Source organism: Agelaius phoeniceus, chromosome 31, assembly GCF_051311805.1.
Source record: "Agelaius phoeniceus isolate bAgePho1 chromosome 31, bAgePho1.hap1, whole genome shotgun sequence".
In the NCBI taxonomy this organism is placed as follows: Eukaryota; Metazoa; Chordata; class Aves; order Passeriformes; family Icteridae; genus Agelaius; species Agelaius phoeniceus.
Genome location: NC_135295.1, coordinates 1412314 through 1428844, shown reverse-complemented (window position 1 = coordinate 1428844; position 16531 = coordinate 1412314). Strand labels below are relative to the sequence as shown.

Sequence of the window (16531 nt, the reverse complement as noted above, 5' to 3'; positions counted from 1 at the left end):
TTTAAATAATGATGTCCACATCTCCACTGGCTCATTGCAGTCTGTGCCAGACCTTTGCCTGCTGGCCAGTAGCAGCCAGTGAGGCACAGATTCCTCCAGCTCTCAATGGGTCCCTCTGTCCCTCTGTCCTTCATGTATGGGCTCTTTATTCCAGCCCTCAGCCCCAGGGCAGGGCTTTGGAAGCAGAAATCACCATTTCAGTGCAGAACTCCCAAACCACTGGTGTCAGGAGGGGGCTGAGCTCTGCCCCTTGAACTCTGGCTGGTCTGGCCTCTCCCAGGCATTTCCAAATGTTAAAAAGATTTTTAAAATCCTCTCTTGCCTCCAAGCTGGGTTGATTTGTATCAAAACAGAGCAATAAATTTTTAAACACATTACAAATTAAAGAAGTGGAAGAATCACTGTAGTTTTCAGTCCCTCAGGACATTTTATAGAGTCAAACAAATCAGCAGTGTGTGAAAGCAGAGATTTGATATTCCTGGCCCAGGCTCAGGAAACGCTTCCAACAGGAAGGAATTCACCTTTTCTGTGGTGTCACTTTGTGTCAAACCAGCCCCTCTGGCCACTCAGGGAGAGGAGTGTGGGGATCTCTGAGCCTGATGAGGAACTCTGACAGCTCAAATTGGATTTAGGGAAAAAAAAAAAAAAATCCAAGGCACTGCACTGTGTATGGCACCAAAGAATCCCTTCCTAAAGAGAGGGAAGGTGCCCAAATCTCCACATGTGCTGATTCCAGGGATACATTTTGCACACAGGTTTATCTGGCATTCAAAACTCCTGAATTTTCCCCTTTTCTTTCTTTTTTTTTTTTTTTTAGGGAAGTGGGTCTGTTCTTGCCGAGCTTGAATTGGAAAACCCAGTTGGAACTTGTTAAGTCAATAATTATTCTTGTGAATGTGGGTCAGACTATTTGATGTCTCTTCCTCTCTAGGGACCTGGAAGAAGATTTCATCCTGCAGCACTCCAAGGTAGGAAGCAGCACATTTCCCATTTTATTTCAAAAGTCCAAACTGATTGTCCCATGGGGGTAAAAGCTGATGAGGGCCAGGGTCAGGCTGTGAGAGTGGCATTTCTACAGCTGCTGACACAGATGTCTAGGAAAGAATGCCCCCAGCTCTGAGAACATATCAGAGTGCCTTGGGATCCCAGGCAATTTATTCTGTCTATTTATTATTTATTTATTATTGATGTTGTTAGTATTAGAAGGGTATGCTGAACATATTATTCAGTTGGGATATTGGAGGGTCTGTAGCTTCCCACCTGCCACCTCTGGACACAAATCCTACTTTCTCTTTTTAAGGCATTTGCATTATTGCAGAATAACAAAATAAGCAACCATTTCTGCAGTTTTGTCCATCAGTAACTCCAAGAAATCCTTCTGCACAGCAGGATAAATTGTATTTATGTATTTATCCACGCCCTCCTCAGCCTGAGAACCCTCTGCCATGACTTACTGGTGTTCCTGCTCCACTTGGGAGTTAGGGGCCTTTTCCAAGGTTGGAAACTGCTGGAAAAACTGGACTTTATCCACCCCAGTTTTATTGCTGTGGACTGCTTTGTCAGGTGTAATTCCAGCCTGCAGAATAGCCCACTGCTGCTGGAACAACACGAACCCATTTCTGCTTTACACCCAGCAGCAGTGTGAAAGTTTCCTCCAAGTGTAAATTCTATTTAAAGCCACCAAAAGCCTCTTAATCAGTTCCTCCCTGCTTTCCAGAGGCCTCTCAGCACTGCAGAGACTCTGCAGCTGCTCCTTTTGTCCCCAGAGCTGCCCTGGGTGAAACTCAGGGCAGCCATGGGGCTGATCTGTGGGGCTGCACCCCAAAATGTGCTCCATGAGCAGGACCTGTCTGGGCTGGGCTCAGCTCTGTCTGAGCCTGTGGGGTTTGCTGGGTTTTCAGCCCTCTCCTCCCAGGGTGTTGGGTGCCAGTGTTAGAATAATAGAATAGAATTTAATAGAATAGAATAATTTAATGACACAATGGTTGGGACTTGGGAGGGACTTTGCCTCTCATCCAGGTCCACCCCTGCCATGGGCAGGGACACCTTCACTATCCCAGACTGCTCCAATCCCTGTCCAGCCTGGCTTTGGACACTCAGAACTGCTCCAGGCCCTGTCCAACCTGGCCTTGGACACTCAGAACTGCTCCAGGCCCTGTCCAACCTGCCCTTGGACACTCAGAACTGCTCCAATCCCTGCCCAACCTGCCCTTGGACACTCAGAACTGCTCCAATCCCTGTCCAACCTGGCTTTGGACACTCAGAACTGCTCCAATCCCTGTCCTTCCTGCCCTTGGACACTCCCAGACTGCTCCAATCCCTGTCTAACCTGGCTTTGGACACTCAGAACTGCTCCAGGCCCTGTCCAGCCTGGCTTTGGACACTCAGAACTGCTCCAGGCCCTGTCCTTCCTGCCCTTGGACACTCAGAACTGCTCCAATCCCTGTCCAACCTGGCTTTGGACACTCAGAACTGCTCCAATCCCTGTCTAATCTGCCCTTGGACACTCAGAACTGCTCCTATCCCTGTCCAGCCTGGCTTTGGACACTCAGAACTGCTCCAATCCCTGTCCAGCCTGGCTTTGGACACTCAGAACTGCTCCAGGCCCTGTCCTTCCTGCCCTTGGACACTCAGAACTGCTCCAATCCCTGTCCAGCCTGGCTTTGGACACTCAGAACTGCTCCAATCCTTGTCCAACCTGGCTTTGGACACTTCCAGGCTGCTCCAATCCCTGTCCAACCTGGCTTTGGACACTCAGAACTGCTCCAATCCCTGTCCTTCCTGCCCTTGGACACTCAGAACTGCTCCAATCCCTGTCCTTCCTGCCCTTGGACACTCAGAACTGCTCCAATCCCTGTCCAACCTGGCTTTGGACACTCAGAACTGCTCCAGGGCCTGTCCAACCTGCCCTTGGACACTCAGAACTGCTCCAATCCCTGTCTAATCTGCCCTTGGACACTCAGAACTGCTCCAATCCCTGTCCTTCCTGCCCTTGGACACTCCCAGACTGCTCCAATCCCTGTCCTTCCTGCCCTTGGACACTTCCAGGGACAGAGCCACCCCAGCCTCTCTGTGCACCCTGCTCCAGGGCCTCACCACCCTCCCAGGGAGGAATTCCTTCCCAAGAATTCCATCCTAAGGTGTCTCTCTGTTAATTCCCTTAGAAAGGCAGAGGATGGAGGAAGGGAGGGAGGGAAGAGGGAGGGAAGGAGGAGGGGGTTTGCTTAAAGCTTGTGAAGCAGAGAAGGAGAAAATAATCCAAAAAAGGCGCTTTGGCTGGGAGGGTGGGTGGGCTCCTGAGCGCCGCGTGCAGCCGGGGATCCTCGGCCCGCGGTCCTTATTTGGCTGCGAGCGGGAGCGCTCCGGGGATTGGCTGTGCTGGGGAGCGGGCAGGGAGCGCAGCAGCCGAGCGCCAGCTGACGAGCGCAGCGCACGCTTGCCCACTCCTCGGCATGTGTTGAGCAAATTGCAGCTATTTTTATAGGAGACGCTTTGCCTACATCTTAAGAATCCAGTCCCAATCCCGTCTCCCTGTAGTGTAATGGGAAATCCCCTTCCCAGCCCCCCCTTTTTCACCCCCCGTTCGTGTTTTCAAGGCACAGTTGGGCAGAACCCAGAATTCTTGGCCATTATCAGGCTTCAGACTTGTTCTGCTGTGCGCTGCCCGGCCAGGGCGCTCTGTATTCCTGTAACGAGCCAATGTTTTGTCTCCGGCCCCTCCGTAATTGCCACAGTGGACAATAGCAGCCCTTTCTGGGCACGGCAGACGGCGGCTGCACTGCTGGGCCAGCACGGCCCCTTTGTGCGCTGTTATTCCCGCATGGGTAGAGCCACCGGCCAGGGGGCGATGCACAAAGCCACCTCTGTGCTGCCCTTGGCTTTGCAGCTCCCCGGGGCTCCCTGCACCGCGCCAGAGGCTTTGGGAGGGCAGGGGGCCGGCAGGAGGCAGCAGGGAAATAGAGGGGGAAAACTGAAGGGTGAGCAGAGAGGCAAGATCCCCAAAAGTGCCTGTAAGAGTTCAGGGCCTCCCTGGAGAGAGCAGGGCAGGGCTGCTCAGGTGTGCACCAGCTCCTTCCAGCCCTTGCCACAGTGTGTGCTGGCTCTTCCAAAGGTCTCTGCATGGCAATGAGCATTCCAAAATCCAAGGAGAGTTGCTGGTGTGGGACTGGCACTACCTGGGATGCAGGTGACAATGGTGGTTCAGTGGTTCCTTGCAAAAAAACTTTGTGAAGCAATCCAGTTCATCAACGTGGAAAGTTATCCCTGGAAGCATCACTGGAGTCTGGTTAACCCAAACTCATTGAGAAAGGTTTGGGAGTTTGGTTTTATTTTCCCTTTAATTTAGAAAAATCTTGTCATCACAGCCAGGAAAGAGAAAACATTAACCACGATTGGGAAGTAACTCTGTGGGTTTAATATTCTTGTGGACTATTTGCCATGTAGGTAAAAGAATTAGATTTCCTTTTAAAACACAAGGAACAGTTGGATGTTACCAGGAGTGAACTTGTGAGCCACAGCCATGTCCTGCAGGTGGGTGGGAAAGCTGAGCCAGCCTGAGCTGAGGATCTGAGCTCTGCTCTGGGCTCAGCTTTCCTCCCAGCAGGGCTGATTCACATCTTGGGCAGCCCAAGCAGAGCCTGCTGCTGTCTGACTGTGACACCTGAGAGAGCAAAGCAAACCTACCCAAACTGCCATTGGCTTGTGGTGTCTGGCTCCCACACACACCCCCTGACTTTTCAGCTCAAAGAAAAGGTAAAAAAAAAAAAAAAGAGAGAGAAATTAGAATGGAAAAGCTCAAACCCCTCCCAGCTGCCTGTGTGGGCTGTCAAATCCAAGGCTTTGATCCTGTGGTTGCACAGAAGGGAAGACACAGCACTGCTGCCTCCCACTGCTCGGGGCCAAGGGGGCTGTGAAGCATTCAGGATCAGGTGGAGATGGATTGTGTCACTGCTGCCCTTCTGGAGGGGACAGCACCCCAAAATAACAGCTGCCAGCCCCGAGATTGTGCCAGGACAGAGCTCTGAGAGCTGCACCCAGCAAATGCCTCAATGGTCACAACTTCCCACACCTTCAGGAGAGTTCCTGGGTGATGGGGACTTGCAGGCAGTGGTGGGGATGAAGACCTTTTTTCACCTTTTAATGTCATTTATTTCTGAGAGGGAACAGGGCAAATGTCCTGGTGAGAGAGAGTTTGGGGCACAGCCCAGACATGAGAGCAGCAATGCCAGGGCTGATCCAGCTCCACCCCACGGGATGCTCCAGGCAGACATGGGCAGTTCCAGGAGGCAGAACTTGCTCCTGTCCTTGGAGCATGGCAGGAGCTGCAGTGCAAAGGGAGCTCTTCCAAAGGAGGTATAAACTGCAACTGATTTATTGGAACACTGGCTTGATTCATCAGGGGATGCGATGGAGGAAAGGAAGGGTCCAAGCTTTGAGAAGCAAATTTGGGTGAGAACAGGCACCTTTTCACTCTTTTGAACACTGTAAATAATAATAATAATTAAAAAAAAAAAGACCAGATGGCCGCCCTTCCCAGTCCCTCCCTCCCATCCCAAGGCTTGCCTTCACATCATGCTCTTCCTAAACTGCGACTGTGAGCTCTGTTTGGCCTTGGAGTCTGACTGCTGCAGCTCAAACTGTTTGTACAGGTCCCTCAGCTCTTTGATCTCCTGCAGCACCCTCTTGGCTTGGCTCCAGGTGGAGGAAGCCTCCCCCAGCAGCCTCTCAGATTCCTGCAGGATCCTTTCAGAGTCCGACTTGGAAGAAGATGATGAGGAAGAAGAGGTGGTGGTGATGGTGGTGCTGGTGTTGGAGTCCTTGGTCTTTTTCTTGCCTTCCCCGTAGCCCTTCACCTCTGTCAGCAGTTCCTGAGTTTTTTCCAGTTTCAGTGCAACCAGTTCCTGTATCCGGGTCAGCTGTTCCGGCTCTGCCGAGGCAAACTGAGCCTCCAGCCCCTTCCTCAGCACCGCCCGATGTGTGGAAGAGTCCCGTCGGGACAGGATTTCTTCCATGGAGGCACATTTATTCTTTTCTGAGTGTGAGAGCTTTTTGGGGACCTGCGGCGTGTACATGGTCCCTTTGTCAAAGGAGTCCTTGCGCTGCCCGGCTCTGTCCCACGGGGTCGCCTCCTGTCGGGGGAGGCTCCCTGTCCGCCCTTTCTCCGATGATTTGGTGTTCTCCGAGTCCGAGCGGCGCCGCCCCGCGGTCAGGTGTGCCACGGATTTGTCCAGATCCACGCGGAAACTCTCCTCGCAGGTGCCGTGATCCTCCGGAGAGGCGTCTTCCTCCTGGATCAGGTCGAGGGTCAGCATTCCGTCCGAGGTTGAGGTAGATGCCTGGAGGAGTAGAAAGCAGAGCTGAGCTGGCACCGGAATGGCTGTCCCTGCTTCCAGGGGTGTGTGCACTGCAGGGAGGGAGGGGGATGCTCCCTCACCCAGAGACGGAGCCCAGGGGTGGAACTTAAAGTGCAGAGGTCCACGAGAGCACAGGATGAGAGCTGAGCCCGAGCTGTCCTCATGGTGGGAACTCTCAGCTCAGGATGGAGCTCCAACAGCCCCACTTACAAATGGAACAATTCCAGGGGAATTTCACCCAAACTGATGACCCCAAACTGTCCTCATGGCAGGATGGAGCTCCCAACAACCCCACTTACAAATGGAACAATTCCAGGGGAATTTCACCCAAACTGATGACCCCAAACTGTCCTCATGGCAGGATGGAGCTCCCAACAACCCCAACTGTCCTCCTCAGTTCAGGATGGAGCTCCCAACAACCCCACTTACAAATGGAACAATTCCAGGGGAATTTGACCCAAGCAGGTGTCTGGGGCTGGTTGTACCTACCAACAACTCCACTTAGAAATGGAACAATTCCAGGGGAATTTGACCCAAGCTGATGACACCAAGCTGTCCTCATGGCAACTCTCAGCTCAGGATGGAGCTCCCAACAACCCCACTTACAAATGGAACACTCCCAGGGGAATTTCACCCAAGCAAGGTGTCTGGGGCTGGTTGTACCTACCAACAACCCCACTTACAAATGGAACAATTCCAGGGGAATTTGACCCAAGCAGGTGTCTGGGGCTGGTTGTACCTACCACAGCCATGAGGTGACCCCGCGTGGGAGGGCGCCGGGAGTGCTGGATCTTGGCTCTGTCACGTGTTGGGTGGGCAAGGAAACTGTCCTCTTCCACGGTGACCTGCAGGGTGACACAGGCTCTGAGCAGGGAACAGGAGCCATTCCCAGCTCCTGGAGCTGCAGGAGAGGAGGCTGGCAGGGAATGAGGTGTGGGAGTGGAGTCCAGCCTTGGAGGTGACCCAGTGTTTCTCCCCTCTGTGCCATGGTGGGATTACATCTGCTCAAGTCATTCCTGACAACTGAACCTGTTTGCAAAGATTCCTGTGACAGGCTCTCCTGGTGTTTGCTGTGCTGCCTCCTGCTCTAAAACCTCTCCCATTGTCTGAGCTTGGTTTTCCTTCACTTCAGGCTCTGTGCTGCCACCCAGGAGAGGAAAGAGCCTCCTGGCAGTGCCAAGGTGCTGTGGGAAGCTGAGTGTGAATGGGAGATCTGAGACAGGTCTGAGCTGAGGAAGGGTTGCCATGAAACATTAATGTGAGAGTCAGCCCTGGAGCCAGGGCACAGCTTGTTCCAGGCAGGTTTTCCTTCCCACTGAAGGAAACTGTGGGGATTCTCCCCCTGGCCTGCCCCTGCCAGCCCAGCTGGTGCTCTGAGCACACCCTGTGTCCCCTCGAGGAGGCTCAGCTGGGGCTGCCCTGTTATTTTTCCTGGCAGAAGCTGCTCTGTGTAACTGGGACTTCCACACTCCCCTTGAGAAGGGGGATGAGCTCTGCTGGCCACACTTGGTGTGGATGCATCCCCAAACAGCCTCAAACCTTCACCCTGAGTCAGGGTCAATCCCACTCACCTCGTCCAAGATCCGGTTTTTAGCACGTGTGATTGCAGAGTTGAGGGCGTTAATCCAGGATTCTTTCTCTTCTGGACTCACAGCCAGGAAGATCAGATTTGGGGCCTACAAAAGAAAGGAGTCAGGTCAGTGCTGGAACTCACACAGAGAAGGTCCCTGGTCAGTGGGAGGCCTCTACAGAGAAGGCAAAGCAGAGCTGAGCCTCCAGCCCTGATTTCCCCACCCAGCAAACCCCAGGACCACCCCCATTCCTGCCTTCCCTGCATCCCCCAGGACCATCCACATCCCTGCCCAGCCCTGGAGCCCCCTCTTGGGCTGCCTGCATCTGGGCCAGCCCCACGTACCGTGTTTCCAGGCTGCCTGGAGTGGGCAAGGGTGAATTTACTGTGGTTCTTTTTGCTTCTGCTTTTGGACTTCCTGAGCTCTTCACATTTCTCATAGTCACTCAGATCAAACATTTCCTGTATGTTTTTTTCATCTTTTACCTGCAAAACAGCAAGAAAATGAGAGCTTTGCAGATGTCAGACAGAGACTCTGCTGCTCCAGGCAGCAGGATTTCAACATGAGGGGTTTGATTTGTCTCTTCTGGAATGAGGGGGCATATTTAGAAGGACAGCAAGAAAATCACTCTTTGCCAGGTTAATTCCTGCCTCTTCTACCTCCAGAGGGCAGGAGCTGCCAGGCTCAGTGTCCTTTCAAGAGTCCTTTTGAGTGACCACTTTACAAGATCTCCCATTTTCCAGGTGTGTTCCCCAACACTCTGCACTGGCACAGTGTGACAGGTACATGGGATGGATCAGTGTCACAGAGGCTCAGGTGAAAGATGGAGCTTGCAGAGGGTCACAGGGGCACATGGGGGTCTGGATGCTGACCCCTGACTGCCATCCCTCAGGGACACTTGGAGCAAAGGGGATGTGGCAAAGCTGTCTGTACCCTTCCTCTTCATTGCCCTCCCTCAATCCCACTCCTACAGCAGAGAAGCTCTGCTCTGCCATGGTAAACACAAGGAATTAGGGTTTGGGTGTCCATCACAGACACTGCAGCAGGCTCAAATCTACATCCATCTGCTAAATCCCACTCCAGCCAGTCATCCCAGGCTGCCTCAGTGGTGCAGGGTGTGTACCTCGGGTGCTGGGAAGGCAGATGGTGCTGAGGTCTGAGCCCTTCTTGGATTTCCTGAGGGGACTCCACCCCATCCCATACATTTCCTCCACAGTTTTGGGAAGCACCGAAGGAACTCCCTAGGATTCTTCCATAGAATTTAATCAAAGAGGGTGACTAAACCAGCTTCCTAAGCAGGGCCATGGATAAACTGACCATCTGGCCCTGCCTGATGACAACAGCTCCCCTCTATCCTTCATCCTGCCCGTGTCCCCAGGATCCACAGGACAATCACCGGCACTGCCATCCCCGAGCTGGTTCCTGCTTGTGACACATCCCCTGTGTCTGGGTGTGATAACAGAGACTGTCTGGCTGCACATCCTCCCCATGCTGCTAATCTGCTTTGATCTCTTCCCACTCCCATCCTCCAATCCACCTCTTTCCAAGAATCTCAGCTGAATTCTGCCCGGCTCATTTGCAGCAGGAAGAGCTGATCCCCCTCCCAGCCCCCAGCTGTGGCTGTGAGCAGAGCCTTCGCTCCAGATGTTTGCTCATGTGGGTCACTGGGGCTTCCCCAGCCCTCCCCTTCCTCCTCAGAGCTCACACAGCTGGATCTCAACCTCCTGCCTGCAGGAGCATCCCCAGGAGGCTGCAGGACAGAGCAGGTGGCTTTGGTTCAGACAAACACCCTGCAGGTGCAGCTCGTCCTTTAAACCCCTCTGAATGACACCAGGGCCCTGACACTGCACTGGGCCATGCTGAGAGCATCCTGATCCTGTGTGTGACCCCTTAAAATGCTTAAAATTGGGAATAAGCAACATCCACAGTGGCATTCCTGGGGGGAAAGTGTCAGCAGCAGCCTGGGCTGTGGTGGCACAGAAATCCCAGGGGGCACAGGAAGAACAGGGGGTGTCTCACTCATGTAACAGAGCATCCAGTGTGCAGAGAGAGAAACTGCACAAGGAAGGTGAAAGGCAACTCCAGAGGCATTTGCCAGCTCTTTTGTCCTTTGTGGGAAGCTCCTGAGGCCAAAAGGAGGGAGGTGGTGGCACGAGAGGCAGCTCAGAGCAGCCTCGGGGGTAGGAGAGGCTGAGGACAGTCATGCAGCCCATTCTCTGTGAGAGCAGGACAAAAGCAGCCCCTGAGGAGCCATGTGGGCACCAGAGCTGAAATCCCAGTCACAGGGGGGTGACAAATCTGCAGGGTGTCACCTCTTCCACCTTCTCAGTGAGATTGGGGCCATCCAAATCAAACCTTCCAGGCCTCTCCAAAGAGGATTTGGCTGGAGGTGTCCCAGCACCCAGGCAGTGCCCAGGAGGAAGCAGCCTCTGCTATCAGCTCTCAGGAGGAAGGGATGAAGCAAGAGGTTGGTGGTTGATTTTGGGAGGTTTCCAGCAAGTCTTTCCTTCCCCTCAGTGCCAAGGGTTTAAGAATTGAGGGATGTCAGAGCCTCACCAGCAGGTGGGTCCTGCTCTCTGTGCCCTGTGGGGAGCTCAGGATTGGAAGGATTAAGGTGAATCAATCCCAGCAGGTGCTGCCCTGGCATTGCTGAGTTGTAGCCATTCGAGGCAGGCAAAACCACCTTGTCCTGCAGTTCCACCTGCCTCCTACCTGTGGCCAGGCGAGGGAAGGGAAACTGAGGCATGGAAAAGGAATCAGAAGCATCCCCCAGCCCTCGAGCAGGGAACATTTCTCTGCAGCCATGAGATCACACACCCCTGGCAGCTGCCCCTGCCTGTGCCAAGGCTGACACTGCTGACTCTGCTGGGATCCAAGGAAGGAGCTGCATTCCTTGCACTCCTTGCACTCCTTCCCCCGCAGCTGCTGCCTGCCCAGGCTGGCCCCAGGGGCAGCCAGCACTCCCTGGGCCCTGGGATGTGGGCATGTCATGGGGCAGAACACCAACCACGGCACCTAAATCCCTTCTCCAGAGGGTTTGTGCTTCCAAAGGGCTGCTCCAGGCTCATGGCAGTGCACTGGCAGCATGAGGGGCTCTGACCTGGGTTAATTAACCACCCTTGGGTCTCTCACTGATTAGAGTTTGAATTTCCTCATCAAGCTGTGACCTGCAGCGACTCCAAACCTCCTGGACCCGGCTCAGGGCTGTGTTTTGGGGCCCAACCATGCTCAGACACACCAGTCTGGGATTTTTGGTGATGATTTGAGCAGTTTGAGCTGCAATGGGACACAGAAAAATGAGGAAGGTACAAAAAAAAATCACAAGACACCCATGGGACACTTGTGGGTGGGTGGGTCAAGGGTGGCTCAGGATGTAACCAGAAACCTCCAGACTCTCTGTACAGCCAAATACCCAAACATGGGCAGTCTGGGGACAGGCAGTTCCCCTTGTAGGGTACAACCAAAGTTTCAGTTCCTCCAGCTGAGCAGCTCTGATTCAGCAGGGGGTTGAGCTTCCTGCAGCCCAGGCTGTCACTGGGACACACTGGGACTGTCCTGTCCTTGTCACGGCCAGGACACTGCCCTTAGCTCATCAGGGGATGGTGGCAGCTTCAGTCCCTTCTCCAAAGAGTCACCACCAAAGCTACCAGGGACACAGAACCCAGAATCCCCGAATTGTGACATGGCTTTGGAGGGACAGGGACACCTTCCCCTAGCCCAGGCTGCTCCAAGCCCCCGCCTTGCACATTTCCAGGGGTGGGGCAGCCTGTGCCAGGGAGGAATTTCTTCCCCAAACCCCTTTGTGCTGTGTTCAGCAGCGCTCACTGAGGCCAAACACCCCACGGAGCATTAGAGAACCGAGGATGCAAACACAGCCCCAGCCCCAGCGGCACCTCCTCGAGTGCTCTTGTGCTAATTGAGCCGATGCCTTTGGTGGCAAACAAACGAAAGCTCGAGAGAAGCGAGCGCTTCCTCATCCCCCTCGCACCGGGCTCGGCTGCCCGGCAGTCCCCGCTTCCTGCGAGGAAGCTCCGAGCCCGGCTGGGTCAGCTCGGCCGCCGCTCCCGGCACAGGCAGCGACAAAGCTGGGCCAGGAACAGGGAACAATTCCCAGAAACGGCCCGGGGGGAGGGAGGGAGCGAGGGGAAAGAATGCAAGAGTGAGTTAAGAAGGTGGTGGTGGTGGTGTTGGTGTGCTCGGCAGAGCTCAGCTCGCTGCAGCTCATCTCTACAGAGCTGGCTTTGGCTGATGACCAAACGCTGAATAACCGAGGATTTTGGTGCGAGTTCACGGAGTTCAGCAGCCGTGGGGGAGCACGGCCAGAGCCTCGAGCTCTCATTTCGGGAGGTGTCAGACAAGTCCCACAGCTTTCAAAGGGCAGCACTCGAACACCCTGGTAGCATTTGCCATCAGCTGGGCTGAAAAACTGCATTTCCTCTCCTTACAGACCCGGCTCTGCCAGGGAGGAGCTGAGGCTCCTAGCAGGCATTCCCAAATTCTCCTGACAAAATGGAATAATCAGGGCTGGTCTCTGACCTGCAAGCGCAGCTCTGTCCTAGACAGACAACTGGAGAAACACCCAGATTCCCAGGAGGAATCAGCGTGGATATGGGTGGGATTTTATAGTCTGGATTTTGGAAATCTCCCCATTGCAGACCTCAGCCCATGCTCAGCTCTGAGCAGTTCATCAACCCCTGCCCCGAGCCAAGGGGGATCTACCTCCCAAGGGATCCTGGTGTGGAACACACAATTCCCCATGTGCTCTGGGGAGATGGGATTCATTGCCCTGCTTCCCAGGTGCAGAAATTCAGGCAAAAGTAAATAAATGTCTGGTTTGAATTCATTTAACAGAGCCGGGGAGCTTCCAGGAGCCTCGGGATTTAACCCTTTCTGCTCTGAGGTGGTGGGGAGGGCTGGGAATGTGGCTTCACCTGCAGAACCACCCCTGGAGCAGCTGCTGAGCATGAAATGAGCTGCCAGGGGACAGCAGGTGCTGTGGGAGCAGAGCCTGGAGCCGCACTCTGGCCTTCCCTGGGGTCCAGGAGAGCTCCTGGCTTTGCTAAGTTGGCATCAAACCCTGCAGCACCTTCTGAGAGCCCCAGGAACCCCCGGGGACTCCCCACAATGAGAGCCCCAGGATGCCACGGGCACAGAGTGACCTCAGGGCACACCAGCAGCACCATTGTCACCTCCATGGCCAGCGCAGAGTCACCTCAGCACACTCCAGCACCAGATGTCATCTCTGCTGGCCACACATTCTTCCATATAAAGCCTCAGCAGAGGCTGCTGCAGGTTATTTATGGTCCCTCACACACACAGGGCTGCCTCAGCCTCAAAACCTGGGAGGTTTTCCCTCTCTGAAACACAAACACAAGAGCTTCTGGTTCAGAGCAGGCTCTGCATGGCCCCTCCAGCCTCATCCCTGTCTTGGGCTCCCAGCACAGCACACCTGGATTTGGCTTGTTCCTGTGTTTCTCTCTGGCTCTGGAGCAGCCAGGAGGTTGATGAGAGCAAGCTCTGGATTGCCAGCAAGCAGCTCAGCACGACCTGGGCATTCAATCCACTTTTTAAAGCCACTTCTCTGTTGTAACAAGCCCTGACCCTCTGCCTGTGCCACATCCATGGCTCAACTAGCCCTAAATCAAATTATCCCTTCCTCTCTCCAGGTAGAGCCAGGTCAGGCATCCAACTGTCAGGAAATTACCTCCACTGAGGGGGGAAACCCAGAGAAACCAGGATTTCATCCCAAATTCCCTGAGTTGGAGCAACCCCCCTGCCTGCTGTGCCCAGGGCAGCTCTGGGATGTCACAGAGGATGGGAAGGAGGAAGGCTCTGGCCTGGGGAGTTCTTCCTGATGGATTTATGGAGACAAAAAGCACAGGGGGGGCGTGCAAGGACAGCCAGGTGCTGCCTCAGCCTGGCAGTCACATCCGATTACCTCCAATGTCAACAGCACGGCAAACCCCAAAGCCCAGCAAGGAGACCGGGGCAGGGCACGTGTTAGTTACACCAGGATGCCGATCTGGGGTGAAATTTCGTGAGAAATCCAAGAGATCGACCTGTAAATGGCTCGGTTCCAGCCGGGAGAGCGGAGTTATTTCCAAACAGAGCGTGAGCAGCTGGGAACAAGGCAGTGCTGGGCTCAAGGACGGGCACGGGAAGGAAGGAGCCGGCATTGCTGTAAAGAGGTTGGAGGGGTTTAACTCTCGCTAAGGGAATCCTTTCGTGCCTCCACGCTGGGAAAATGTCTCCCAGCAGAGCTGGCTGGGGAATCGCTGGCAGAGCCGAGCCCGAGCCCGACCCCGGCCGGCGCCAGCCCCGGGCAGGAGAAGCCCCCGAGGAACCCCCTCGGTCCGGCTGGCGCTGGGAAGGGCCGGGGCTGCGCCTTTCATATGCAAAGAGAGAGGAAGGGGGGATGGGAAAGGAAACTGAAACCGATCCTACCTCCTTCTCCGAGATGTAAAGCTGATCTCCCTTCAGAACCACATAACGGTTTTTCCAGATTTCCCTAAAAATGCCTTTCCCGCAGAATTTCCGCACCCAGCCGACCTTCTCCGGCTGCGCAGGTTGCTGGTTTCCATCCTGATTCCCCTAACACAAAGCGAGAGGGAAGAAAATGGGGGAAAAAACCCGCGATTATTCTTGGTTTTACACTCCTTTTCTCCCTCCACCCCACTTCCCTCTTTGCCCAACTTTTGTCTCCCCCTCTCTCCGCCGACGCCGGGACCGAGTCCTTCCCCGGGGTCACTGCACGGGGATTTTTGGGCAGTAGCAGCATCGGGAGGACGCTGCGAGGAGCGGGCAGGGTTCTCTCCGTGGTTATATAAGCCAGGCCGGCGTCTCTATCGCCTCATCCAACGGGCATTTACCCGTGGAAAGGGGAACAGGAGGGGGATGGGAGGAATTTAAACCAGCTGGGGTTTTATATATGCGGTGAAAATGGCATTTCGGAGCTTTTTATCAGCAATTAATCCCAAGAGGTGAAATCGATGGGCGGTTTATATCAGAGGTGTCTCCGTAGGCAGCGATGGGTGCAGCACACACACAACACGGCAAAGAGCGAGGAGGGATTGATGGTGCCTCCGGATTTTATCGTTTCCTTGTGTTCCAAGATGAAAACTGCCTGCCTACATCACGCGGGGTCCGTGGCGGCTGCGGGAGGCAGGAGCGGCAGCAGCAGGGCCCGGAGCAGGGTCTGGCTCTCTTTGGGGGTCTGTGCGCTTTCCGCGGGGGGAGCAGAAGCCAAGCCAAGATCCAACCCCCCCCCCCATTCCCCAAAACATCCAGGAGCCTCCCTCCCCCTCCCTCCCCCAAGCCAAGAAAGCGATTCTCCACTCACCCTTTTTGCAGAATTATTATTTTTTTTCATCGTTCCTCCGTGCGCTCCGAGGCGATTTTGGGGCGGGGGTCGCAGAGGGCTTCCCGCGGCCTCCTGGCACGGGGGAACAGCCGGGGGGGATCCGCGCTGCCTTCGCCCCGCGTGGCTCTCAGGGCCCCTCTCCCGTTACACGGAGCCCGGTCCGGTGCTCTGAGCCATCGCCAGCGCCGCCGCCGCCGCCGCCGCCGCCGCCGCGTCCCCCCCCGCCGCCACCATCCCGCAGCTCGGGGGGCTGCGCTGGGCTGCGCCGGGCTCCCGAGCTCCATCTATAGCCGCACGCCCGTGACGTCGGGGTTCGCGGCACGGGGCGAATCGCAGCCCACGAGGGTTTTTCTTCTTTGTTTCTGACTCAAGCGGGGACACGGGGCCGTGGTGGTGGGGGGGGGGGGGGAAAGCGGGAGAGGGGCGGGCGGTGTTTAGGATGGTGTTTCCCCAACGGGGCATAGCCGCGTTCCCGGCGGTGTTCTGGGGCACCGGGAAACTTTATAGGAGAGGGCAATGCAGCCGGGTGGTACTGGGAGGGTTTTGTGCCCTAAAGGTGGTTGGAAGTGGGGAAAAAATCCCTCTGGGAGATTTCCTGGGGAGGGGTCGCTTCCAGCACAGCCAGGATTCAGTTGGATGCAGAGCACGGCTTCCAAAAGTGAGGAGACACTCAGCCTCCTAAAATGCCCTTATTTGGTTTATTTTGTCTGTCTCCTTCGTGTCCTGCAAGAAATAGATCGATGCATGGTCCATCAGGGGATCAGCTTTCCAATGACAGCGTCCATCCCGTCCCTGGACATCCCCCAGCCCTGATTTGAGGTTGTAGTTTCACCCCAGTACTCTGGAATTAACGCACCCAGAGTCCTAGGGGTGTACTTGGAGTATTCCCAGAGCTTCTGTGAGTGTTTGTATCCCATTCTGAGCATTGGCATTTCTGCCATCAGCTGTGGACTCACTGCACACCTGACAATACCTGGCACAGAGACACAAATCACTCCCCACACCAAATCCAGGGGCTGCCTTTTCCTCCTGTGCCTTTGCAATCCCCAACTCCACGGGGCCCAGGATTTGCCATCCGTGTGCCTCAGTTTCCCCTTTTAGCCCAAAGCTTGGTCTCCAGGCAGGGCTGATGGCAGAGGGACAGATGAACTACCCTGGCCCCCAGTGTGTCCCCAGGACATCACAGAACCTGCCAGTTTATTTAATGACATTTTGCCTTCCAACTCCACTTGTCCTTCCTCACATCC

The 16531-nt window shown here is 54.9% G+C and overlaps 1 protein-coding gene across 2 annotated transcripts; it reads right to left on the bottom strand.

Moving 5' to 3' along the window:
* Window positions 1-5355: 5355 nt before the first annotated feature.
* PLEKHO1 (pleckstrin homology domain containing O1) lies at window positions 5356-15595 on the bottom strand. 2 transcript variants are annotated; one of them, XM_077192198.1, is made up of 7 exons: window positions 15264-15595; window positions 14369-14515; window positions 8269-8409; window positions 7925-8029; window positions 7097-7198; window positions 5563-6335; window positions 5356-5481 (listed from the first exon to the last, which is right to left on the bottom strand). In XM_077192198.1, exons 1-6 carry the CDS (start codon window positions 15291-15293, stop codon window positions 5565-5567), a joined length of 1296 nt encoding a protein of 431 aa, XP_077048313.1. In that variant the 5' UTR covers window positions 15294-15595; the 3' UTR covers window positions 5356-5481; window positions 5563-5564. The 2 variants fall into 2 exon arrangements, with proteins under 2 accessions (XP_077048313.1, XP_077048314.1); XM_077192199.1 differs by lacking the exon at window positions 15264-15595 and adding an exon at window positions 14618-15013.
* Window positions 15596-16531: the final 936 nt, after the last annotated feature.